Source organism: Bombina bombina, chromosome 3 (assembly GCF_027579735.1).
Source record: "Bombina bombina isolate aBomBom1 chromosome 3, aBomBom1.pri, whole genome shotgun sequence".
NCBI classification, from domain to species: Eukaryota; Metazoa; Chordata; class Amphibia; order Anura; family Bombinatoridae; genus Bombina; species Bombina bombina.
In genome coordinates, this window is record NC_069501.1 from 749,644,049 (window position 1) to 749,665,536 (window position 21,488).

General features: G+C 34.8%; 1 protein-coding gene and 1 pseudogene across 1 annotated transcript in view; both read left to right on the forward strand.

Annotated features, from left to right (window-relative positions):
* The window catches only part of TMEM47 (transmembrane protein 47), a 203,277-nt gene extending 199,893 nt beyond the window's left edge, over nucleotides 1-3,384 (forward strand). Inside the window, exon 3 of the mRNA XM_053707593.1 lies at nucleotides 2,227-3,384. Within this exon, the coding sequence (XP_053563568.1) occupies nucleotides 2,227-2,405 (179 nt within the window). The 3' untranslated portion in view covers nucleotides 2,406-3,384. The remainder of the gene's footprint in view (nucleotides 1-2,226) is intronic.
* Nucleotides 3,385-17,078: 13,694 nt separating this feature from the next.
* LOC128651913 (uncharacterized) lies at nucleotides 17,079-18,371 on the forward strand (annotated as a pseudogene).
* The last annotated feature ends 3,117 nt before the right edge of the window (nucleotides 18,372-21,488 follow it).

Here is a 21,488-nt window from a genome sequence, read left to right on the forward strand (position 1 = left end):
TAAACTTAAAGCATAACATTTTTACCTCACAAAAGCATGAATTTGTTATGTTCATCGTTAATCTCCCAATTCAGTAATCCAAAAACCAAATGTGGAGTATTACGGACAAACAAAATGGAGAATTTTGTTTTTTATCGATTATGTCACAGATTGAAGGGTCTGTATATATGTACTACAAGGTGATGTGTTTACTCCAAAACCCAAAATTTGTGATTCAGACAGAGCATACAATTTTAAACAACTTCCCAATCGATTTCTAGTATCAGTTTTGGTATCCCTTTTTGAAGGAACAGAAATGCACTTCTGTGAGCTAGTTGAACGCATTGGTAAGAAAATAACAAGAGCCGTTACTAAGGGAAGAGTGTGGGCATGAATGGGTTAATAGCACTCAGCCTCTGGTTCTTTTACACTTTTAACTCTAGAAGGACCTAAAGGGATGCTAAGTTAACCCCCAAATCCTGCGTACACCACCCCAGATTAATGTTACCGCCACTACCATTACACAATTAACAATTAAGTAACGTGACTTTAACCTTATCTCTACAGAGTGTGAATTCAGATATTACAGCCCAAAGTCAGAATTAGATTATTAATATTTTAATAACAAAGACAAATACAAGTTACAGAGAGCCAAATTACAAAAATCGAAAACGTACAAAAGAACTAGAATGCATGCAAAAATACAGTTATTGAAAATAAAATGGATCATAAACTAAACACAATACCTTTTTTTATAAAAATGTACTGAGATGCACATAGAAGATTGATGTATCTCCTATTTTATATTATTTCTGAGTACATTTTATATTTATCTGATAATTCTCATACTTATAATCTTGCATGCGAGTTTATGCAAAAATAATGTACAAGCAGGCACTTCTTACACACACCATGTTAAAATTACTTTTCTGTTCTTTTAAAATACATATCCTGCCTTGGATAAATTGAACAATTCTTTGATAATAGTATCTATTAAACTCTCACGGTTGTGGGAGCTATTTTGGGGGTTATAACTATGCTTGCTCTTTCCAGCTGTCTGAAAAAGAGTATACATTCGTAAATCTCCCTGTCAATCAGAATAAGACTGCTTCACAACTAATGCTATAGTACAGTGACACCTACATATACTGAAAATTATAAACACAATACCTACATTTGCACATGTCACTAACCTTACAGTAGGTTTGTAGGAACTCTCTTCAGATGTTATTCACATATATGTGCAGCCACCAATCAGCAGCTAGCTCCCAGCTCCTGAGCCTACCTATGTATGCTTTTCAACATTGGATACCAAGAGAACTAAGCAAACTAGGTAATAGAAGTAAATTGGAAAGTTGTTTAAAATGTTTTATCTGAATCATGAAGGGGTTTTATGTCCCATTAAGGACACCACTAAACATGTTTTAAATATTAATGTTTGTAAAGATATAAAAGCACCAAACTGAAATGTTGCTTAAATTATCAGCATGTGTAAGTTTTATTTTTTTATATTTCTGAGTGGACCAGCATTATTGTTGACAGCTAAGGCCTCAGATGTTTTTTTTTTTTTCATAGATAAAGTTAGTTCCAGTGACCCAGGATCCTTATCTGGGGTTCTGTGGGAATACACCCTTGTTACATTACCCTTGGGCTCACTTGTTCCATTATTCTGACCTTTCTATTCAGTCAGGTCAACCCCCCCTCCCATCTCATCTAGACAGGGTGTGGTTTTGTATATGGTGAATTAGTGAGAATTAATTATTTAGCTTACATTTAATACAACTTAATTAAAACTTATATTAATAATTTGACATTGAGTAAACATATTTTTCTGTGGGATGATGCTAATAGTACATACACAATAATTGAGAAAATCCTTGTTCCATACATAAATAACATAGGGATATTTGTGGAAATTGGCACCAATAGAATGATGATTAACATAATTCAGCTTTGTTTTGTTCTAAAGAATAGGAGAGTTATTCCCCAAAACATTAATGCATTGTTTATTAAAGAAGATTCTTTGAGTGTGTGTTGAGATATATACTGTATTTATATATGTGTGTTAGTGTTTGGACACAACTTTATAAATATTGAAATCTATAGTTAACAATCAAGCAATTAGTTTTGGATTAAATATTATGAAAATAGTTTAGTAAGTATGTCTCCAGGACCTGTATTTCTTTAGAATACGTATACTGACTATGAATCAATATGCCTATTGACATGTTTTCTTTCCTTTTGCAGTTGTTCTTCAGGTGTGCAGTCTTGTGTTGTATCCGATCAAGTTCATTGAAACAGTCACACTTAAAATATACCATGAATTCAACTGGGGTTATGGACTGGCCTGGGGAGCAACTATATTTTCATTTGGAGGCGCCATACTTTACTGTCTGAACCCCAAGAACTATGAGGACTACTACTAAACCTGTACTGAGAAAGTGATGTAACAAGAGAATGACACAATTTTTTATATCTCCGTTTTCTAGAACACACGTGGAGCATCAAGCAATCTGTGCAGTTGATTTAATCTCCTTTTGCCTTTTGGCTGCCAATAGTATAACCAGCTTTACATCCACTTAAACTGCAGAAAATAAATAGAGGGGAAAAAAAAGAAAGGAACTGAACATAGAAACATAGAAAATTGCTGCAATCTCTTATAATGTTAACACTTGTTTCATGAATAGAATTAAAGAGACTACACAGCTATAATTGTGGTTTAAATAACATAATAAAATAAAACCACATAGACTGCCTAATTCCTGCCAGGATGATTTTCTCACAAGATTTATAGGAAATTTCACCATTACATCATACTCCTGAATTAACTACTTTGCTGGATAGAGTTCTGAAGAAATTGGATGCTGGGAATTGAAAGCTGTAAAATAAACAAATGTGGTTATTGCCACAAAAAAAAATCTATATTCAAGGTGATTTACAATAATAGAGGTTTACAAGGTATCCATCTACATAATACAGAAAATAAAAAAAAATCTGCATGTGTTTGCATTTATGTTTTTATAGTTTGGGGAAAATATGGAAATTGAATTTTCTCTGAACAGAATATAAATAAATATGCAAGTTTAATTTGAACTCAGTACCCTAAGCAGGGTTTAAGAGAAAAAAGATAAATTCATTTTTTATTTAGTTACAAGATAAAATATTTTAAATAATATATGTGTTAATAGTCAAAAATATTTTAAGACATATATATCCCTTTAAAGTATATTATAGATATTTACAGAATTTCTTTCCAAAAAATGCACTATTTCTACCCATTCTAAAATGACTAATTTTATTTAAATTAATAGAATACAGTTAAACTCTTAAAAAAGGGTTCTCCAAAAATAGCATGGGATAATAAACAAAGACAGACTGATTTTTAAATAAAAACATATATTACAACTGTACTCTCACTTTCATGACTGTAAATCTTTAAAAGTGTGCCATAATAGGTATGAGGTGCATATATGCTATCAATGTGGAATATACCTAGCCACTGGATGTAGGGAGAAGTATAGCTAAAAAGAACAGAGTAATATCAAGGTACATTAGCATTAATGGTAATAATCTGAAATTTTGTAAATGCATAAGAAAATGGTCATATTTGTTAATAAATATCTAAAAAAAATTAGCTACACATTTAATCAAATAAAATATCAAAAAGTATCATGAGAAACAAAAAAATTATATATTTTTGAAAATATGTTTTCATAAGTTAAAATAGCTATAATGGTGTTATTTTTTGTTTTAGTACTATTTTTTTTTTTTTTTTTTACTTACATTCTATTTTAAGCATTAGAAACATGAATGAGTTTAAAATAAATAAATGGAATAATTTAGAGAGCAAAATATTATTGATGGTTTTCATAAAGGAACAATTAAGTAAAACTTTATCATACATAAACAGTCCCTTATGCAATTGGATATGGAATTTTAAAGAGTTCTTCATTTCTGTGCATACATTTTTTGTGCAAAGTTATGTTGAAGTTATTTGTTTTTAATATGTGTCTCCTTATACATATTCATATTAAAGAATATATAGTAGCCTCGTAATAAAACGTCACATTTATTTGATTGGTGACATTTGTTTAAAATGCCAGAGGATGTAAAACTTATTGAATTAAATAAAGTAAGGTATTTGTATTTTTGTTAAAATAGTTTAATGATTGTGAATTTGAAGGCAGTATCGAGCATAGAAGCTACCCCTGTCATCTGACATTGTAAGACCAGAAGTCTTAACATTTATTTCAAATTCCTTAAATATAAATTATTATGACTCAAAACAATACCTTTTGTGCAAATATATATTTTCGTAGGCAGAATTTAATCTACAGACACCAATTTAAAAGTGAAAATGTCTGTTAAAAGTGTTAATCCATTTTTGTTTTTGTTTTGGGCAAATGTTTGTTACATGCCCAATGCACGATTAACTATTACATCATCTTCCCATTGGGATCAGAATCAAATTGTGCCTCTTAATTAGTATGAGTATCTTGATAATTTTAAACTTGTGTAACTAAAAATAATATTTATGAGACAATGATAAGTAATATTTAGGCTAAAACACAGTTAACAGTAAATGAACATGACTTTAAAATAACTTTATTTAAAAGTAAACATTTTTAAAGGGTAAATTCAGTACTTTTACAAACTAAGCACCATTCTATCTCCAATGCATGCAATGCAGTAATACTCCCATATTATAGTCACAAAAGGAAGCTGTGACTTTTATGTGGGTGAATAATTTTACAAGAGGGAACTAATGGCACTTGTTTTAATTTACTCCTGAATGTATTTATCCCTGTACTAATTAGTATGCTTGCAAAACTACATGTCCACACTTTGCTTAGATGCTATTTAGTGGTGATCACATTATATTGCATTATATAAATGACTAGAAAGGAAAAAGAAAGCAATTGGAGGAGGATAGGTAGATGACTACATAGTAACTTTGTACTAGGCCTATACAATATGTAAATTACAAGATAAAGTACTCTTAAAAAGAATGGAATATCTTCTAATGACATGGAAACAGAATTTTCTCCAGTGTCAATATACCCTCTGATTTAATAATTTCATATGTTATTCTGTGAAGCAAATTCATTACTACTCACAATTCTATATTTTAATAAATCATCTGCATAGAATACTGTAGAAACTGTTGTAATTAAGAGAAGCTAGAAATGCTAATGAAGCTGGAGAGGTGCCTTAGTACATTTTATTGATCACTTAAATAATATTTCTTATCTTGACCAATTTTATATTAAAAATATTATAGATTTGTCTTCTAAGGCAGCAATGTCCAAAACGGGAAACTGTGATAGGTACATATACTAACCAGTAGATCACAAGCGTTTCTATTCAGTACCTTCCCAGAGTAAGGCCTGATTTGGCACATACACATTACAACATATGATTCTCACTACTCAGAAGTAGCTTAGTACTGTCACAAACAGCTAGATCACAATTCACTAAACTCTGACCACAACTACAATAATAGAGCAACATTTTGCCAACTATTACTTTTACTTTTTATTCATGATCTATTTAACAAAATGTTTCTATTTTTGGCATTTATACTTATAATACATGGCTTTTTTTAGAAAATGTTTTTTTTTCTCACAATAAATGTTCATACCATTTGTATTTATATAAAAAAAAAATAATAAGGTAAGGTTAATTAAAAATACATACATATATTAAACCATATTGACACACACACATATATATATATATATATATGTTTTTTTCTGTGTAGTAATTTTAGACCATCAATAAAATAGCTTTATTAATTAAATATGATATTAAAAATTAGACATTTTACCTATTAAGGGCTAGATTATGAGTGGAGCGGTACTTTGCACTCACACATTAACTTTGCTAGATGGAAGCTTTTTGTGTGCACTGAGTAGCGCATGTATTACAAGTTTAAAGTAAAAAATTTTTTTGCACAAGTGCTAACCTGACGCTCGCAAAAAGTCAAACTTAAAAAATCGTGACTGCATTAACATATTCCCCCATAGAATTCAATGGAGTGTGAAAAGTAGAAGAAAAAAACTAACACCCTTACCCGCAAATAAACTCAATCTTGTTTTTTCAAGTGCGCTAACACAACATGGAATATGAATATTTCACATTCCTATGTTCTTCACATAGAAGAATATGTTCTATCCATAAATACATATTTATATATATATATACTGTATATATATATATATATATATATATATATATATATATATATATATATATATATATATATATATATGTGATGGTTTTTAGGTTATATATATATATATATATGATGGTTTTTAGGTTTTATATATATATATATAAATATATAAAGATATATATATATATATATATATATATATATGAATAACTAGTTATAGCTATTTAGAACATATTCCCTTTTGTGAAGAACATTGGAATGTGAAATAATTACATTAAATACAGTTAAACACTTTATTAAATATAAATATTGCATACAAATGTTTATAAATGTTTTCAGCTACTTGACTGCAAAGGGCTCCAATGCACACACACACACACACACACACACACATATATATATATATATATATATATATACATACATATAATGTATATATTTATATGTGTGTGTATACATATGTATTTGTGTATATATGGCTGTAAATACATATATAAATACATAAATACATATGTACACATATAAACATATACACAACTGTTGACAGTTATATGTATGTATCTTTATGTTAAAGCCCTTTGCAATCCTTTTTTTTCCCTAACACCTGAGACCTCATGTATTTGAACCCTTATAACTTGAATGCATATTTTTTATATATAATTTTTATCAGACAGTGTTATGATTGTAACTGTTCTTTTAAATGTATTTTTGATGTGTTTTGTGCAACTTTTTTGAGCATCACAGTTAACCAGAGTTCTGAAGTCACACTATCCTGTCGCACGTTAAATTCAATCGCACTTAAGTAAACACATTTACTTTCAACTTGTAATACGTGCACTACATTAGACGCACAAAGAGACAAAATATATACCGCTTTTTGCTTGCGCGCAATAGTTTGCGCACCACTCGTACTCTAGCCCATAATGTGTTTCTGGATCTACTGGTCCAGAAACTTTTGAAACATCAATACTTAAATGGAGCCCACGTCTATTACTTGTCTTGCCAAGCTATCTCCTGTGAAATATCAATAATGTTTAGAATTTTTCAGACAACTACATTTTTTATAGCCCCCATATATATTTCAACATTTGTTGTATTAATAAGATTTTGTGCATGTGTTTGTGTTCTTTTTTTTACAATGTGACAGCTGTCTAACAGTGTTTAATGTGTTATTGGATGTAATGATCCATTAAAACTATATGAGAAACACCTTTTTTAAAATGTGTTCTACATTGTTAAAAGATAGGGGGATAGAAATAGAACATCTGCAGTTGGTTAGTATAAAATTAGCAAGGAATTAAGTAGCAATTGTAATTATATTGACATTTACAGGAATCATGAAGTATTTTTATATCTACTAATCCATAGATTGTAGAGAAATATTTAAATTATTATAGTTTGTGTAGTACAAACAAAACATGGTGCTAGTCATATAAAGTGATGTCCCCATAAGTAGACATAGCATCAAAATCCTATAATATGTTATAGAATCAATAAAATGCATAGTACAGTATCTGTTATAAAATTAATGTAGCCATACTACACCAGTAAAACATTAGTTACTACTAGCTCAGATCAGTATCCACATAAACAAATAAGGCATTGGGTCTCTTCAAGGGAAGTATACAGGGGTAATATTGTGTGTTTTCATTTTAGATACAGATCTATAGGCCCATACAGTCTATAAATTATAGTTAACAATAATTAAAAGTATACATATAATTTGTATTTTTACAGACTTCAACAAAGTGTGTTCAAATAATGTGTAAGCACAGAACATGTTTGTACATTAGGATATATTTTATTATAGTCTTCTATATACAATAAAGGAGCATATATATATAGGGGCCTATATATCAAGCTCCGTATGAAGCTTGAAGGCGCGTATTGCTGGCGAGTCTTCAGACTCGCCAGAAACACCAGTTATGAAGCAGCAGTCTAAAGACCGCTGCTCCATAACCCTGTCCGCCTGCTCTGAGCAAGCGGACAGGAATCGCCACAATACAACCCGATCGGGTTGATTGACACCCCCTTGCTGGCGGCTGATTGTCCGCGAGTCTGCAGGGGGTGGCATTGCACCAGCAGCTCTTATGAGCCGTTGGTGCAATTCTGAATAGAGAGAGTGTATTGCTCTCCGCATTCAGCTATGTCTGTCGGACCTGATCCGCATTGTCGGATCAGGTCCGACAGACATTTGATAAATGGGCCCCATAGAGTGAAAAAGCACAGGCAAGTAAGCTCCTCATGTCAACTTTACCACGTATTAGTTACAAAAAATAGTTTGTTTTTTTAATGAATTATTTTTTTAGATAACACTATTATTTTCCTGCATATAAGGCAGATCTCAGTCAACAACTGAAATGGGGAACTATAGTATTTTCACTAATCACACAAGTGTTTCCTGTCTAGTTCTATAGTTTGTATAAACAACAGCAGAAGAACTTTTCCCATACAAAATAGTTTTCCTTTCCACTAAAATATAAACTACTTGTCCCTAACTATAATCTTTCGTTAGTTGCCTGATCAGCCAGATAAAACCAAATTTAATGTAAACGTCTGTATTTAATCAGTGTAAGTTATGTTGTTATTGTAAAGACAGAGTTATAGTTTTCATATTTTAGAATTCATACTAAAGTTTAAGGAAATAGTCCAGCCTCTCAGCAGGGGGAGCAAATTACAAGAGACAAATACCTCAGATGAATGAAAAATGCTGATGGAATTCCATTGTGTTAGCACAATACTAACAATATATGAAAAAGCACTTTAAAAATACCATTTATCATTTTATAGTAAAAGTAAAAAGTAAACCGCATTGTTCGGCAAAGTTTTATAAGTGGAAAGAAATTGTTAATGCAAGTTTATTTAAATTTGTCACAGAGGAAACAGCAGTCATAGCTAAAGAAAAAAAAATAATATGGAATAATGGACCATGTTCAGGAACAGCAAGGTCTATACCAAGATTCTAAGAATGTGTTTTTGAATGTTAAAAGTTTTAGAAGACAAACAATGATTAAGGAGGGATAATTAATATACATTATTTTAAGCCTAGCTAACTATATATAGATAAATATATGTTTTCCAATCATTTTAGAAATAAACTTTTGGCTTTAACTAAAACAATATCAATAATATTAACAGTTAGATTTTATAATGTTTTAAAATGAAAAATGTACTTTCATAAACACTCTTAATCTTGAGTTATTTTAGATAAGATCCTGATAGCATGCAAACAAGTCCAATAACATACACCAAGTGACTAGAAATGCACTGCCCCTGTTCATTTTTTGCAGCTTTTTTTCTATTTTTTTTTATTTATTTTTGATTGGATGCATTCAGTTATTTATGTTTCATCACAGCTAAAATTATAATCAGTGTAAATAGCTTCTGAGCCATTTTCTATTAGGCTTCCAATACCTGAATTCGATTATAAGCCTATCAACATGTCAATTATTGGTAAAATTATTTCTTAATACATGTAGATGCTTTTCATTTTGTTATTTAACATAATGTCTTTTTGTATATATAGAACTGATTAATTTGCTTAGCTTCTAAACCATTAACACATTCTAGAGTGAGTAAAGCAATTAGCATTATAAAGATACATAATAGCTATTCTGCTACTGCTAAAATAGAATATACTGTTTTAAATAAATCTCTATTGCTGTATAAAGTGGAAGCTTAGGTTTGTATGCAAAAAAGGGCTGGTACACAGTTCTGTCTAATGTATTATCATTAGCTGTATGTTATGTCTATCTTTTCATGAAACAATATCATTTATCACACATATACATTCATTTTTATTTTGATTTATGACAAACTTTACCTTTTAAACTGTACTTGTTTGTAATTTATTTTTATACACCCAAATCTCATATTAATGTCAGCAGGGCTACAGTGGTTATTTATAATTCTATGGCATAACATTTTTATGTGCCAACATAAAGCATCCTGCTTCAATTTCTTGCACAACTATGTTTAACTTTTCTAAGTACAATATAAAAATGAAAAAGAAATAAATAGAGAGACTTATGTGTTTGAAATTAATTTGATATATATGGAATAGCATGTGACTGTATAATATTAAACATGCAATGAACTGACTGGTAAGTAAAGTCAAATCTTATAGCTAGCAATGTAATTTATTTAGACTGTATTTTTGTACAGAACAGTGCACACTAACCTATTGCCTCTGTGTTCTCTATAATACCTAATACTGTGCCTAGAGATTTCATTTCTGTCAACAAAATAAATATATTTCAAACTGTTCATTTTGTATTGGTCTCATTTCTATTTCAGCTGAAAGCTGTTTGCTTATATTTTCTTTTCCTTGATTGTTTATTTGTTTGATTTATTGTCCCAGTTTATACAATCTCTGCATTTGTTTCAACCCTTTAACATGTAGCTGAAAAATATAAATAAATAAAACTATTTTCCTGCCAAATTTTTTAAAAAATATGTTAGTTTGTTGAGCATGATCCGTTTAGTGAGTTGTTTTGTTGTTGTTGTTGTTTTCTACTTGCTTTTTAACCTTAAAGTCAAAATAAGCTTTCGTATGCAGACAGAGCATGCAATTTTAAGAGAATTTTCAATTTACTTTTATTATCAAAAGTACTTTGTTATCGTTATTGATAAACATAAATAGGTAGACTCAGGAGCACCAAAACACTACTGGTTGCTAGCTGGTAATTGGTGGTTGCACACATATGTCCCTTGTCATTGGCTAAACAGACATGTTCAGTTAGATCCCAGTAGTGCATTGCTTCTATAGAGCTGACTTATGTGTCTAACCCCATTGCAGAAATAAATAACAATATAAAAGCAATAATGCAATAAAAATAGCTTTAAGACAATATAGTCTTAACATGACCTAGAAAGCAATTAAATATATATTTACATAGTAAAATATATGTTTACAAATACATATATTGTTTTTTGGATAATCCTCACAGAGCCATTTTTTGTTCTTATTTTTCAATGTTTTAATTGATTTTAATAAAAGTTATGTTTTACTTGCAGCCTATCTCTGCTCCATGGGAATAGGTGATATTCAATTTGGGGAGCACAGGTGCTATCTATCCCATCCTTACAGTCAATAGGCGAATGTGTGGAAAGTGTAATTCATTTGGTAGAACTAATAGTACTATGGACATTTCTTTTGGAAAATCAAATATTGATAAGAATGAAAATCCATTAAAATGTTGTAATTGAATGTTACTTTAGTTTTTTAATGATCATGATTAGATCACATATCCACATTCGAAATTTAGAATGTAACATTTGATTTAACAAATACTATTAAAGGGATCTGAAAGGCAATTTTTTTCTTTCGTGATTTAGAAAGAGCATGTCATTTTAAACAACTTTCTAATTTACTTCTATTATCTAATTTGCTTCATTCTCTTGATATCACTTGCTGAAAAGCATATCTAGATATGCTCAGTAGCTGCTGATTGGTTGCTGCACCTAGAGGCCTTGTGTGATTGGCTCACACATGTGCATTGCTATTTCTTCTTATGGATATCTAAAGAATTAAGCAAATTAGATAATAGAAGTAAATTGGAAAGTTGTTTAAAATTACATGCCCTATCTGAATCATGCAAGTTTAATTTTGAATAGACTGTCCCTTTAAGTTCAATAGTTCATGTGGTAGGGAATTTCGTAAATTGATACATAATAGATACAAATATATCAATTAGAATGTTTCTATTTCAAATATTGCATAATGTGAATATTACATTAAAAAATAATATTACAAATATATAGATTCAATTTATTTATTTTAATATTGCATAATTAGAATCAAATTATTAGAAAAAAATGAATCAAATATTAAATTTAAAGAAAGCATTAGAAATACTATTACATTAGACAAATGTTAGAATGTTTTGCAAACATTCGAAACAAACGACCAAATGTGTTAAAATTTGTATCATTTTTCGAATGTTGTAAAACATTTGCCCATCCCTATTTACAAATTCATCCTTCCTCTCAGTACACTGTTATCAAATGTTTGTACAGTCATTTTACGTGTAATTTGCCCCTAATCTTTTACTGACCATAAAAATAAAATTGCCCTAATCTAAAAAAAAACACCCCAACAAAATAACACTAACACCAAAATAGGTACTCACCATTACTGAAGTCCGGTGATCCATCTTTTTCAAGGCGGCGAAAAGTCTTTATCCAGGTGGATGATTTTATTTGTTATTTTCTATAATGTTAGGTTTTTTTTATTTTTTATAATGTTAGCTATTTTTTTTTTGTAATGTTAGGTTTGTTTTTTTCTGAAATGTTAGATTTTTTTGTGTAATTTTCTTTTTTTTAACAGGTAAGTTTTTATTTATTTTAAGGTAGTTAGTATATTGTAACTTTAGTTTAAAGTTAGGGGATGTTAGGTTTAGGGGTTAATAGTTTAATTTAAGTAGTCCTAAATGTTTCTGTAATGTTAGGTTTTTGCATAGTTTAAGCTAAGGTTTTTGTTTTCCACAGGTATGTTTTTATTTATTTTAAGGTAGTTAGTATATTGTAACTTTAGTTTAAAGTTAGGTTTAGGGGTTAATAGTTTAATTTAGGTAGTCCCGATGTGGGAGAGATGGCAGTTTAGGGGTTAATAGGTTTATTCTAGTAGTAGTGATGTAGGGGGATGGCGGTTTAGGGGTTAATAGGTTTGTTTTAGTTGTATCCATGTGGGGGGTCGGCGGTATAGAGGTTAATCAGTTTATTTAGTGTTGGCCATGTGGGGGGATGGCGGTTTAGGGCTTAATAAGTTTATTTAGTGTTGGCGATGTGGGGGATGGCAGTTTAGGGCTTAATACATTTATTTAGTGTTGCGATGTGGGGGGACGGCGGTTTAGGGGTTATAAGACTTGGGGTTTATGTTAGGATGTTGGTTTTTGTAAAACTTTATTTTCTCCATAGGCTTCAATAGGGAATGAGAAAATGCGGTATCGATTTTGCAATCGCAGGTGTTAAGTTTTTTTCCTACATTTTTTCTTCATTGATCCCTATGGGGAAATATGTGCAAGAACATGCCAAATTGGAACTTAGATTTTGTGTGATATGTGGCTTAACGCACCATATCGCACAACAAAAGAAAGTTTTATGGTGACTTGTAATGGCGGCACAAAGGAAATATCGGTATGACCCCAATTTGTGCAGTATCTACACAACAGGTTTACCAAACAACTTGTAATCCGGGTCTATGTGTCTGTATTTAGAGTATTTTGTAGATGTGTATCAGTTAAAGCATCTTCATTTATATTCTCTAAAGAGTTTGTTAATGTACTAACAGCATGGCAGAAAACATATGCACTGCCCTATTTAAATGTAGGCACATGCAGGGCTGAGTGAAAGGGATTATTTACCATAATTATTCAATGCCTTTCAGACAGTATATACTTTGAATATAAATTGGCAATTATTTCCCTTTTCTATATTTAGTTTTTATGTGAACTGCTTAAGGGAAAACACAGGGTAACAGTGGAGCCCTACAGTATGTTTGGCTGACTTTGTTTTTTTCAAGCTGTACTGAATACTTTTTATAAAACTGACTATTCTGGAATATCTGGATTTCCTACACTCTGATTGACTAAACATTAAAAAATCCACTAGTCACAGATATTTTTGCAAGCTTGTTCCAAACATAAAAAACATAAGTAGCAAATAGAAAATAACTTAATTTAAAAACTTTCATTATTGCTGATTATTACTTTGTGTGTTTGATTTCATGCTGCTACAGGCTCTAAACAAGCTCACAAACACCTAGATTAGTTTGTGTTTTAAAGGGACATTAAACCAAAAAAATGTCTTTCATGATTCAGATAGAGAAAACGATTTTAAACAACTTTCTAGTTTACTTCTGTTATCCAATTTGCTTCATTCTCTTGATATTCCTTCCTGAAAAGCATATCTAGATAGGCTCAGTAGCTTCTTATTGGTGGCTGCACATATTTGCCTCGTGTGATTGGCTCACCCATGTGCATTGCTATTTATTTAACAAAGGATATCTAAAGAATAAAGCAAATTAGATAATCTAAGTAAATTTGATTGTTGTTTAAAATTGTATTCTCTATCTGAATTATGAAAGAAAATTTGGGGTTTAATGTCCCTTTAATGCTGAAAAAATTGTAATTTCAGCGTTAAAACAGCACTGCAGCCTTTACAAGTCTTGTCGGTATAGCTGTACAACAAGCCTTTTAGCCTGTAACGCAACGTCAATACCGCACTAGTAAAAATTATGTTTTTTCATGGGACTTCCATAGCGCAGCCATTACGAGTTTTACGGGGAGGCTAAAAAGCTTGCGTTACAGACTATGCCGACAAGATCTGTTTCGCAATCTAAAAGCAGTAGTTATGAGGTTTATGCAACAAAACTGTTACATAAAACTCATAACTAAACTGTCACAAAGTACACTAAACACCCATAAACTACCTATAAACCCCTAAACCGAGGCCCACTCACATCGCAAATACTATATTAAATTTATTAACCCCTAATCTGCCACTCCTGACATCGCCGCCAGTATTAAAAATGGTTAACCCCTATTCTGGCGCTCCCCCACATCGCCCCCACTAAACTTAAGTTATTAACCCCTAATTCCGCCGCCACTATAATAAACCTATTAACCCCTAAAACTGAAAGCCCCCCACATCGCAATAAACTAATTTAAACTAGTAACCCCTAAACCTAACCCTAACGTAACCCTAACACCCCCTAACTTTAACATAATTAAAATAGAGCTAAATTAAAGTTACAATTATTTACTAACTACCGAGTTAAAATAAATACAAGCATACCTGTGAAATAAAACCTAAGCTGCCTTATACTAAAACCTAACATTACAAAAATAAAAAAACCTACCAAAAAAATAACAAACACTAAACTAAAATGACTAAAAAATAAAAAAACCTTCCATTACACAAAATAACAATTGAAATGATCTAAAACAATGAAAATTATTCCTATTCTAAAAACCTTTAAAAAAAAATAACACCCCAAAATAAAAAAGCCTAATCTAGAATAAACTACCAAGGGCCCTTAAAAGGGCCTTTTATGGTCCCTTAAAAGGGCCATTTATGGTCCCTTAAAAGGTCCTTTTGTAGGGCATTGCCCTAAAGTTAACAGCTCTTTTTCTACAAAACAAAACAAACACCCCTAACAAACCCGCACCCCACAAACTCACAAAATAAAACTAAAGTAAAACCTAATCTACACATTGCCCTGAAAAGGGCATTTGTATGGGCATTGCCCTTAAAAGGGCATTTAGCTCTTTTTCCTGCCCTTAAAAGGGCATTCAGCATTTTTATGAATTGCCCAAGCCATAATCAACAAATAAAAACCCACCCAAAATAAAAAAAAAATACATTACACAAAATAACAAATTATCAAAAATAATAAAAATTATTCCTATTTTAATACCCATTTAAACCTAATCTACAATAAACTACCAATAGCCATTAAAAGGGCCTTTTCTATGGCATTGCCTAAGTTAAACAGCTCTTTTACATGAAAAAAATACAAAGTCCCACTAACATTACAAACCCCCACCCCCAAACCCACAAAATAAAAAAAAACTATCTAAAAAAACCCTAAGCTAACCATTGCCCTGAAAGGGGCATTTGTATGGGCATTGCCTATAAAAGGGTGTCACGAATATCTCAGGACTTATCTAAGAAGGGGTTAATTCTGTTCAGTTTGTGAGCTAAAAGACAGTTATTTGTTTTTCAAGAAGAACTGGTGTCCTGGGTTTTGTGTTTCTTTGAAGTGCCAGGAGCATCATAAATGGGGTTTCTTGGCCCGCCCTGGATGGTGTGGTCAGGCAACCTGATCTATGGAAAATAGGTATAAGAATCTTATTTTTCAACTATAAGATTGTCATTCTTACAAGGGAGGCTCTGACAACACAGAGTAAGGACCCAATTGATTCATGCCATCTGTCTGGTAACAGATTCCAAAGACTAGTACTGTGTAAGGTTTCTAATTTTCTTCTTTTTATTTTGAAAAACTGTTTGCTAATGTGTAATTTTATTTGTAACAACTTTTTATTAATAATGCATTGTGCATAATATTTTTGGCATAATAAATAATCCTTTTATTAAGTTTGGCCTTTGTCTAATAATTGAACCACGTTACTGAAAGAGACTGGAATATTAGAATGGTATAATTTAGGTTATTTTCTTCTAAATTGTACTTAGAGAGTTAATGTGTAAGTCTGGGTTTTTCCTTAGGATTTTCCCTTTAATAAATTTTAAGTGGTGGCAGCTGAGATATTGTAGTTAGTTTAGTGTGGGTGGCATTAAAGGGGAGTTTGTGGGCATTTCTTTTACATCTAGTACAGACTGGAGAGTGTTGTTAACCCTTGCACCCACTGAACTAAATCACAAGCTGGTCTGGTGTGGCTAGATTGTGACATATTAGTGAGAGTAGAAGGGGCCTGATAACCCTTTCTATGCCAAATAAGTGACTGGCGCAGGGTTGGATAACCTTAGTTCATCACAAATTGGTGGGCAGCGGTGTAGATCATTTTTTTATTAAATTTTAGTGCTTATGGATTTGCTAGTGTGAAAATCCTAGTATTAAAAAGAAATTGTGACTCTCACAATTTCCAAAGGCTAAAACTCAGTGCATTATATAGTCACAAATTGCAAACAGTCCCCTTCCCTATTCTCTGTTTTTCTTTTCTATTTTATTTTTGCTATGGAGTCACACGAGCAGCAAACTAAAGAGACACTGGCACTCTTATGCCAGGAGCGTGATATTCCAACACATGGAAAGAACAAAGATGGACTAATACAACTTCTTATTGAATATGATAACAGTCAGGCCACACCAGTTGAAGCATCAGGAGAGGTGTCTGCAGCTGTGGGCAGTGATTCATCAGGATCTGGGGATCCATTGGACTGTTATTTACAAACTGTTCTGAAACATATGGGCTCAGCGGATGCAAGTTTGCGCATGGAACTGATTACAAAATTTTATGAGAGACAGGCTGCTGTGGCTGAGAGACAGGCGGTTATGGAAGCAGCTGAATGACAGGCTGAGAGAGAGTATCAGCTACAGCTTGCATGGTTGGAGAGAGGGATGGTCTCATCTGTTGTTAGTGAACCTAGAGACCCACCTGCTCCCAGAGGGCGTGCAGAGAATTTTCCCACTCTGGAGAAAGATGGCGATGTGGATGTATTCCTGTATAGACTTGAGAAAGTTTGCAGACAGTTCCAACTGCCAAGGGAGCAGTGGGCCAAGTACCTTACCCCTGGCCTGAAAGTTCCTGCACTGGAGGCTTTTGCTGAACTACCCCCAGAGTTTGATCAGGACTATGATTCCATTAAAGCTGCACTGCAGAGGAGGTATAATCTTACTCCTGAGGTGTACAGGAAGAAATTCTGTGCTCTGCAGAAAGGTTTGTACGAGAGCTATATTGCAGCTGTTGGGAACTTGATGACAGCCTTTAAACAGTGGGTCAGAGGATTAAAAGTTGCCACTATGGAGGAGCTGGACGATCTGATAGTGAAGGAACAATTTATGCAGCTGTGCCCAGCAGAAGTTCAAGAATGGGTTTTGGGCCGTAAACCCATAACATCATTGGAAGCTGGTGAGATGGCTGATTTTTACACAGCCAACAGGTCACCAGGGAATGGGAGAAAATCCTTTCCTAAGGGGGGATCCACCTGGAAAGGAGCTGCTGCACAATCCCCCTTCACAAAACCTGCTGTGCCTTTGTCTAGTGTGTCTGCTCCCTCTGGGAAAGGAGGGGCGGGTGCTGCATCTGGGCAGGGAGATACCTGCAAGTGTTTTGTTTGTCAAAAAATGGGTCACAACATCAGCACTAATTGCCCAGAGAGGAAGAAACCTTCAGCATCAGCAGGAGGAGGCCGCTCCTCAGGATTATCATCTTCTGTTTTTTTTGTAACCCAGCCAGAGGAAAGTACCAATGAGAACTTACAACCTGTGACTGTTGGAGATAAGGTAACATTGGGGCTTCGGGACACGGGTGCAGAAGTGACTATTGTCCGTCCAGAGCTAGTTAGCTTGGAGGACATTATCCCTGGAAAGACTCTAGCAGTGAAAGGGATTGGAGGAGAACAGCCTGCAGTGCCTATGGCACGAGTATATCTAGATTGGGGAGCAGGAAGAAGTTTAAGAGATGTGGGAGTCTCAGATAATATTCCTACAAATGTATTGCTTGGTACTGATTTGGGTAGATTATTGTCACAGTATATACCTGATCATGATGCCTGTGACCTAGGTAAACAAGATAGGGGCCCAAATGTACAAAAGGCCATGTGTAACTATGCCCAGATATGTGCTGAAGGGGAGGGGGGCAAGGTGTGTGTGTGACACAGCCTTTACCTGAACCTGACATGTCTGTAGTGCCCTGTGAACATGTGGAAGGATGCACTAACAGAGAAAGAGAGAGCTGAATGATAATGACAGTCTGTTGGTGTGTGAACCAATCATCCCTCAGTACCTGAAATGTGTGGAAGTAGTGTCAGAGGGGGAGGGCCCCTCTGTATCAGTGGTGACCCGACAGCAGTCTGCCCAGCTTAGGGAGCAGGGGGTGCTTCAGCCCGAGGACCAAGGGGAGAACACTGATAAGGAAGGTGGGGGCCCTCACAAAGCTCAGCAACTAATAATTGGTCAGAGTCAGGATTTTCAGCAGGCCCAGGGGACTGATCCCACACTAGAGAAGATCAGGGACCTAGCTAGGCAGCTGCCTGCTGACTCTGATAAAGAGTTGTACCGGGAGTCCATTCCAGTGGAGGGACAGGATCCCTGGCTAGCTGAGAGACAGTTAGTGGTACCTACTGTTGGGAGTGGCCCATGAAATTCCTATGGCAGGACATCTAGGGGTACAGAGAACCAAAACTTGGTTGTCCCATCACTTTTATTGGCCGGGGATGGGTACTGATGTTGCTAATTATTGTCGCTCCTCTCCTGCATGTCAGAAAGTGGGGAAACCTAGAGAGGTGGGTCGTGCCCCTTTAATTCCCCTTCCCATAGTGACTGAGCCCTTTGAGAGGGTGGCTGTGGATATAGTAGGGTCCCTAGCTATCCCAAGCAGTTCAGGGAAAGATTCATTCTGACGGTAGTGGATTATGCGACCCGCTACCCCGAGGAGGTGGCCCTGTGATCTATCAGGGCTGATAAAGTGACTGATGCTTTATTGGGTATCTTTGCAAGGGTAGGTTTCCCTAAGAAAATGCTAACTGATCAGGGCACGCAATTTATGTCTGGCTTGATGCAGAGTCTATGTAAAAAAATGCAGGTAGAACACCTAGTGACTAGCCCATACCACCCCCAGACCAATGGCTTGTGTGAAAGGTTTAATGGGACCCTGAAGCAGATGCTCAAAACTTTTGTGGAGTCACAGGGGAAGGACTGGGAGCGTTACCTGCCGCACCTCCTATTTGCTTATAGAGAGGTGCCCCCGGAATCCACTGGTTTCTCCCCCTTTGAACTTCTATATGGATGCAGAGTGTGTGGCCCCCTTGATCGGATCAGGGAGGAGTGGGAAGGGAAATTGGGTGCTCAAGAGACCTCGGTAGTAGACTATGTAATAAGGTTCAGGGACAGAATACATAGCCTAGTGGGGGAGGTACAGGAAAACCTAAAGGCTGCCCAGTCTAAGCAGAAGCAGTGGTATGACCGGAATGCCAGAGAAAGAGTGTATGATGTGAGACAGAAAGTGCTTGTTTTAATATCCATGAGACAGAACAAACTACAGGCTGCCTGGGAGGGTCCGTTCACTATCCTAAAGAGAATGAATGATGTGAACTATGTGGTGTCTCTGGATGAGGAGAGTAAAAGGCAAAAAATCTATCATGTAAATATGATAAAAGCCTATTATGACAGAGAACCCACCGTGTTAACTGTGTGTAGATTTCCTGGAGAAGAGCATGAGATTGACCCCCTTGTTGATTTACTGGCACCCACTAGAAAAAACAACACCCTAGAAGCTGCCCAGATTAGTGCCCACTTAACTGGGGATCAGCGGCATCAGCTGTCTGAGGTGCTTAGGCCTTACTATAGCGTGTTCACAGGGAAGCCTGGCAGGACACACTTAGTCACCCATCATGTAGATACTGGGAATCACCATCCCCTCAGACAAACAGCGTGCAGGGTGTCCTTGCAGGTCAGTGCTGACATAAAAAGGGAGATAGAGGAGATGCTAGAGCTGGGAGTGATTTGCAGGTCCCACAGCCCCTGGGCCTCCCCAGTAGTACTAGTCCCCAAAAAGGGCAAAACCACTAGGTTCTATGTAGATTACAGAAAGCTAAATTTAGCGACTGAATTTATGACCCCAGAAGCACAAGAGAGGTCTGCCTTTATCACTCCTTTTGGGTTGTATGAATTCCAAGTGATGCCCTTTGGGATGAAAAATGCCCCTGCCACATTCCAATAGCTAGTTAACCACTTATTGTAGGGGCTAGAGGGGCAAGCTGTTGCATACCTGGATGATATTGCAGTGTTCAGTGATACCTGGGAGGAACACCTCACACATTTAGCCAGTGTATTGGATTGAATAGCCACTGCTGGCCTAACTATAAAACCAGATAAGTGTCAGCTGGGCATGGGGGAGGTCCAGTACTTGGTTCACCTGGTGGGAGGAGGGGTACTGTGCCCAGAACAAAGTAAAACTGAAGCCATAATGGCCTGTCCCCCCCTAAGACAAAGAAACAGTTTATGTCCTTCCTGGGTACCGCAGGGTACTATAGAAAGTTTGTGCAACACTATAGTACCATAGCCAAACCCCTAACAGACCTTACAAAAAATGCCTACCTCAAACAGTCAAATGGACCCCTGAGTGTGACAGGGCTTTTAATTCATTGAAAATTGCCCTTACAGACTCCCCTATACTACAGGCCCCTGATTTCCACAGGAGATTCATAGTGCAAATGGATGCTTCCAACTATGGGCTAGGGGCTGTGCTGAGTCAGGTGGATAAGAAAGGTGAGGAGCACCCTATTGTGTACCTCAGCAGGAAATTACTTCCACGAGAAGTGGCCTATGCCACTGTGGAAAAAGAGTGCCTTGCTAAAGCTACAGCCTTATCTGTATGGACGCCAGTTTACAGTGATAACTGACCACAACCCCTTACACTGGTTACATAGGGTAGCTGGCTCAAATGGTAAACTCCTTAGGTGGAGCCTAGCTCTACAACAACATGAGTTTACCAAACAACGTTATAAAGGGCAGTATGCATGGTAACGCTGATGGTCTTTCACGCCAGGAGGAGTGTCCTCTTTGACACGCAGCTGGAGTGGCTTGTAGCCACCCCCTTTTGGGTTAATTATGTTCAGTTTGTGAGCTAAAAGACAGTTATTTGTTTTTCAA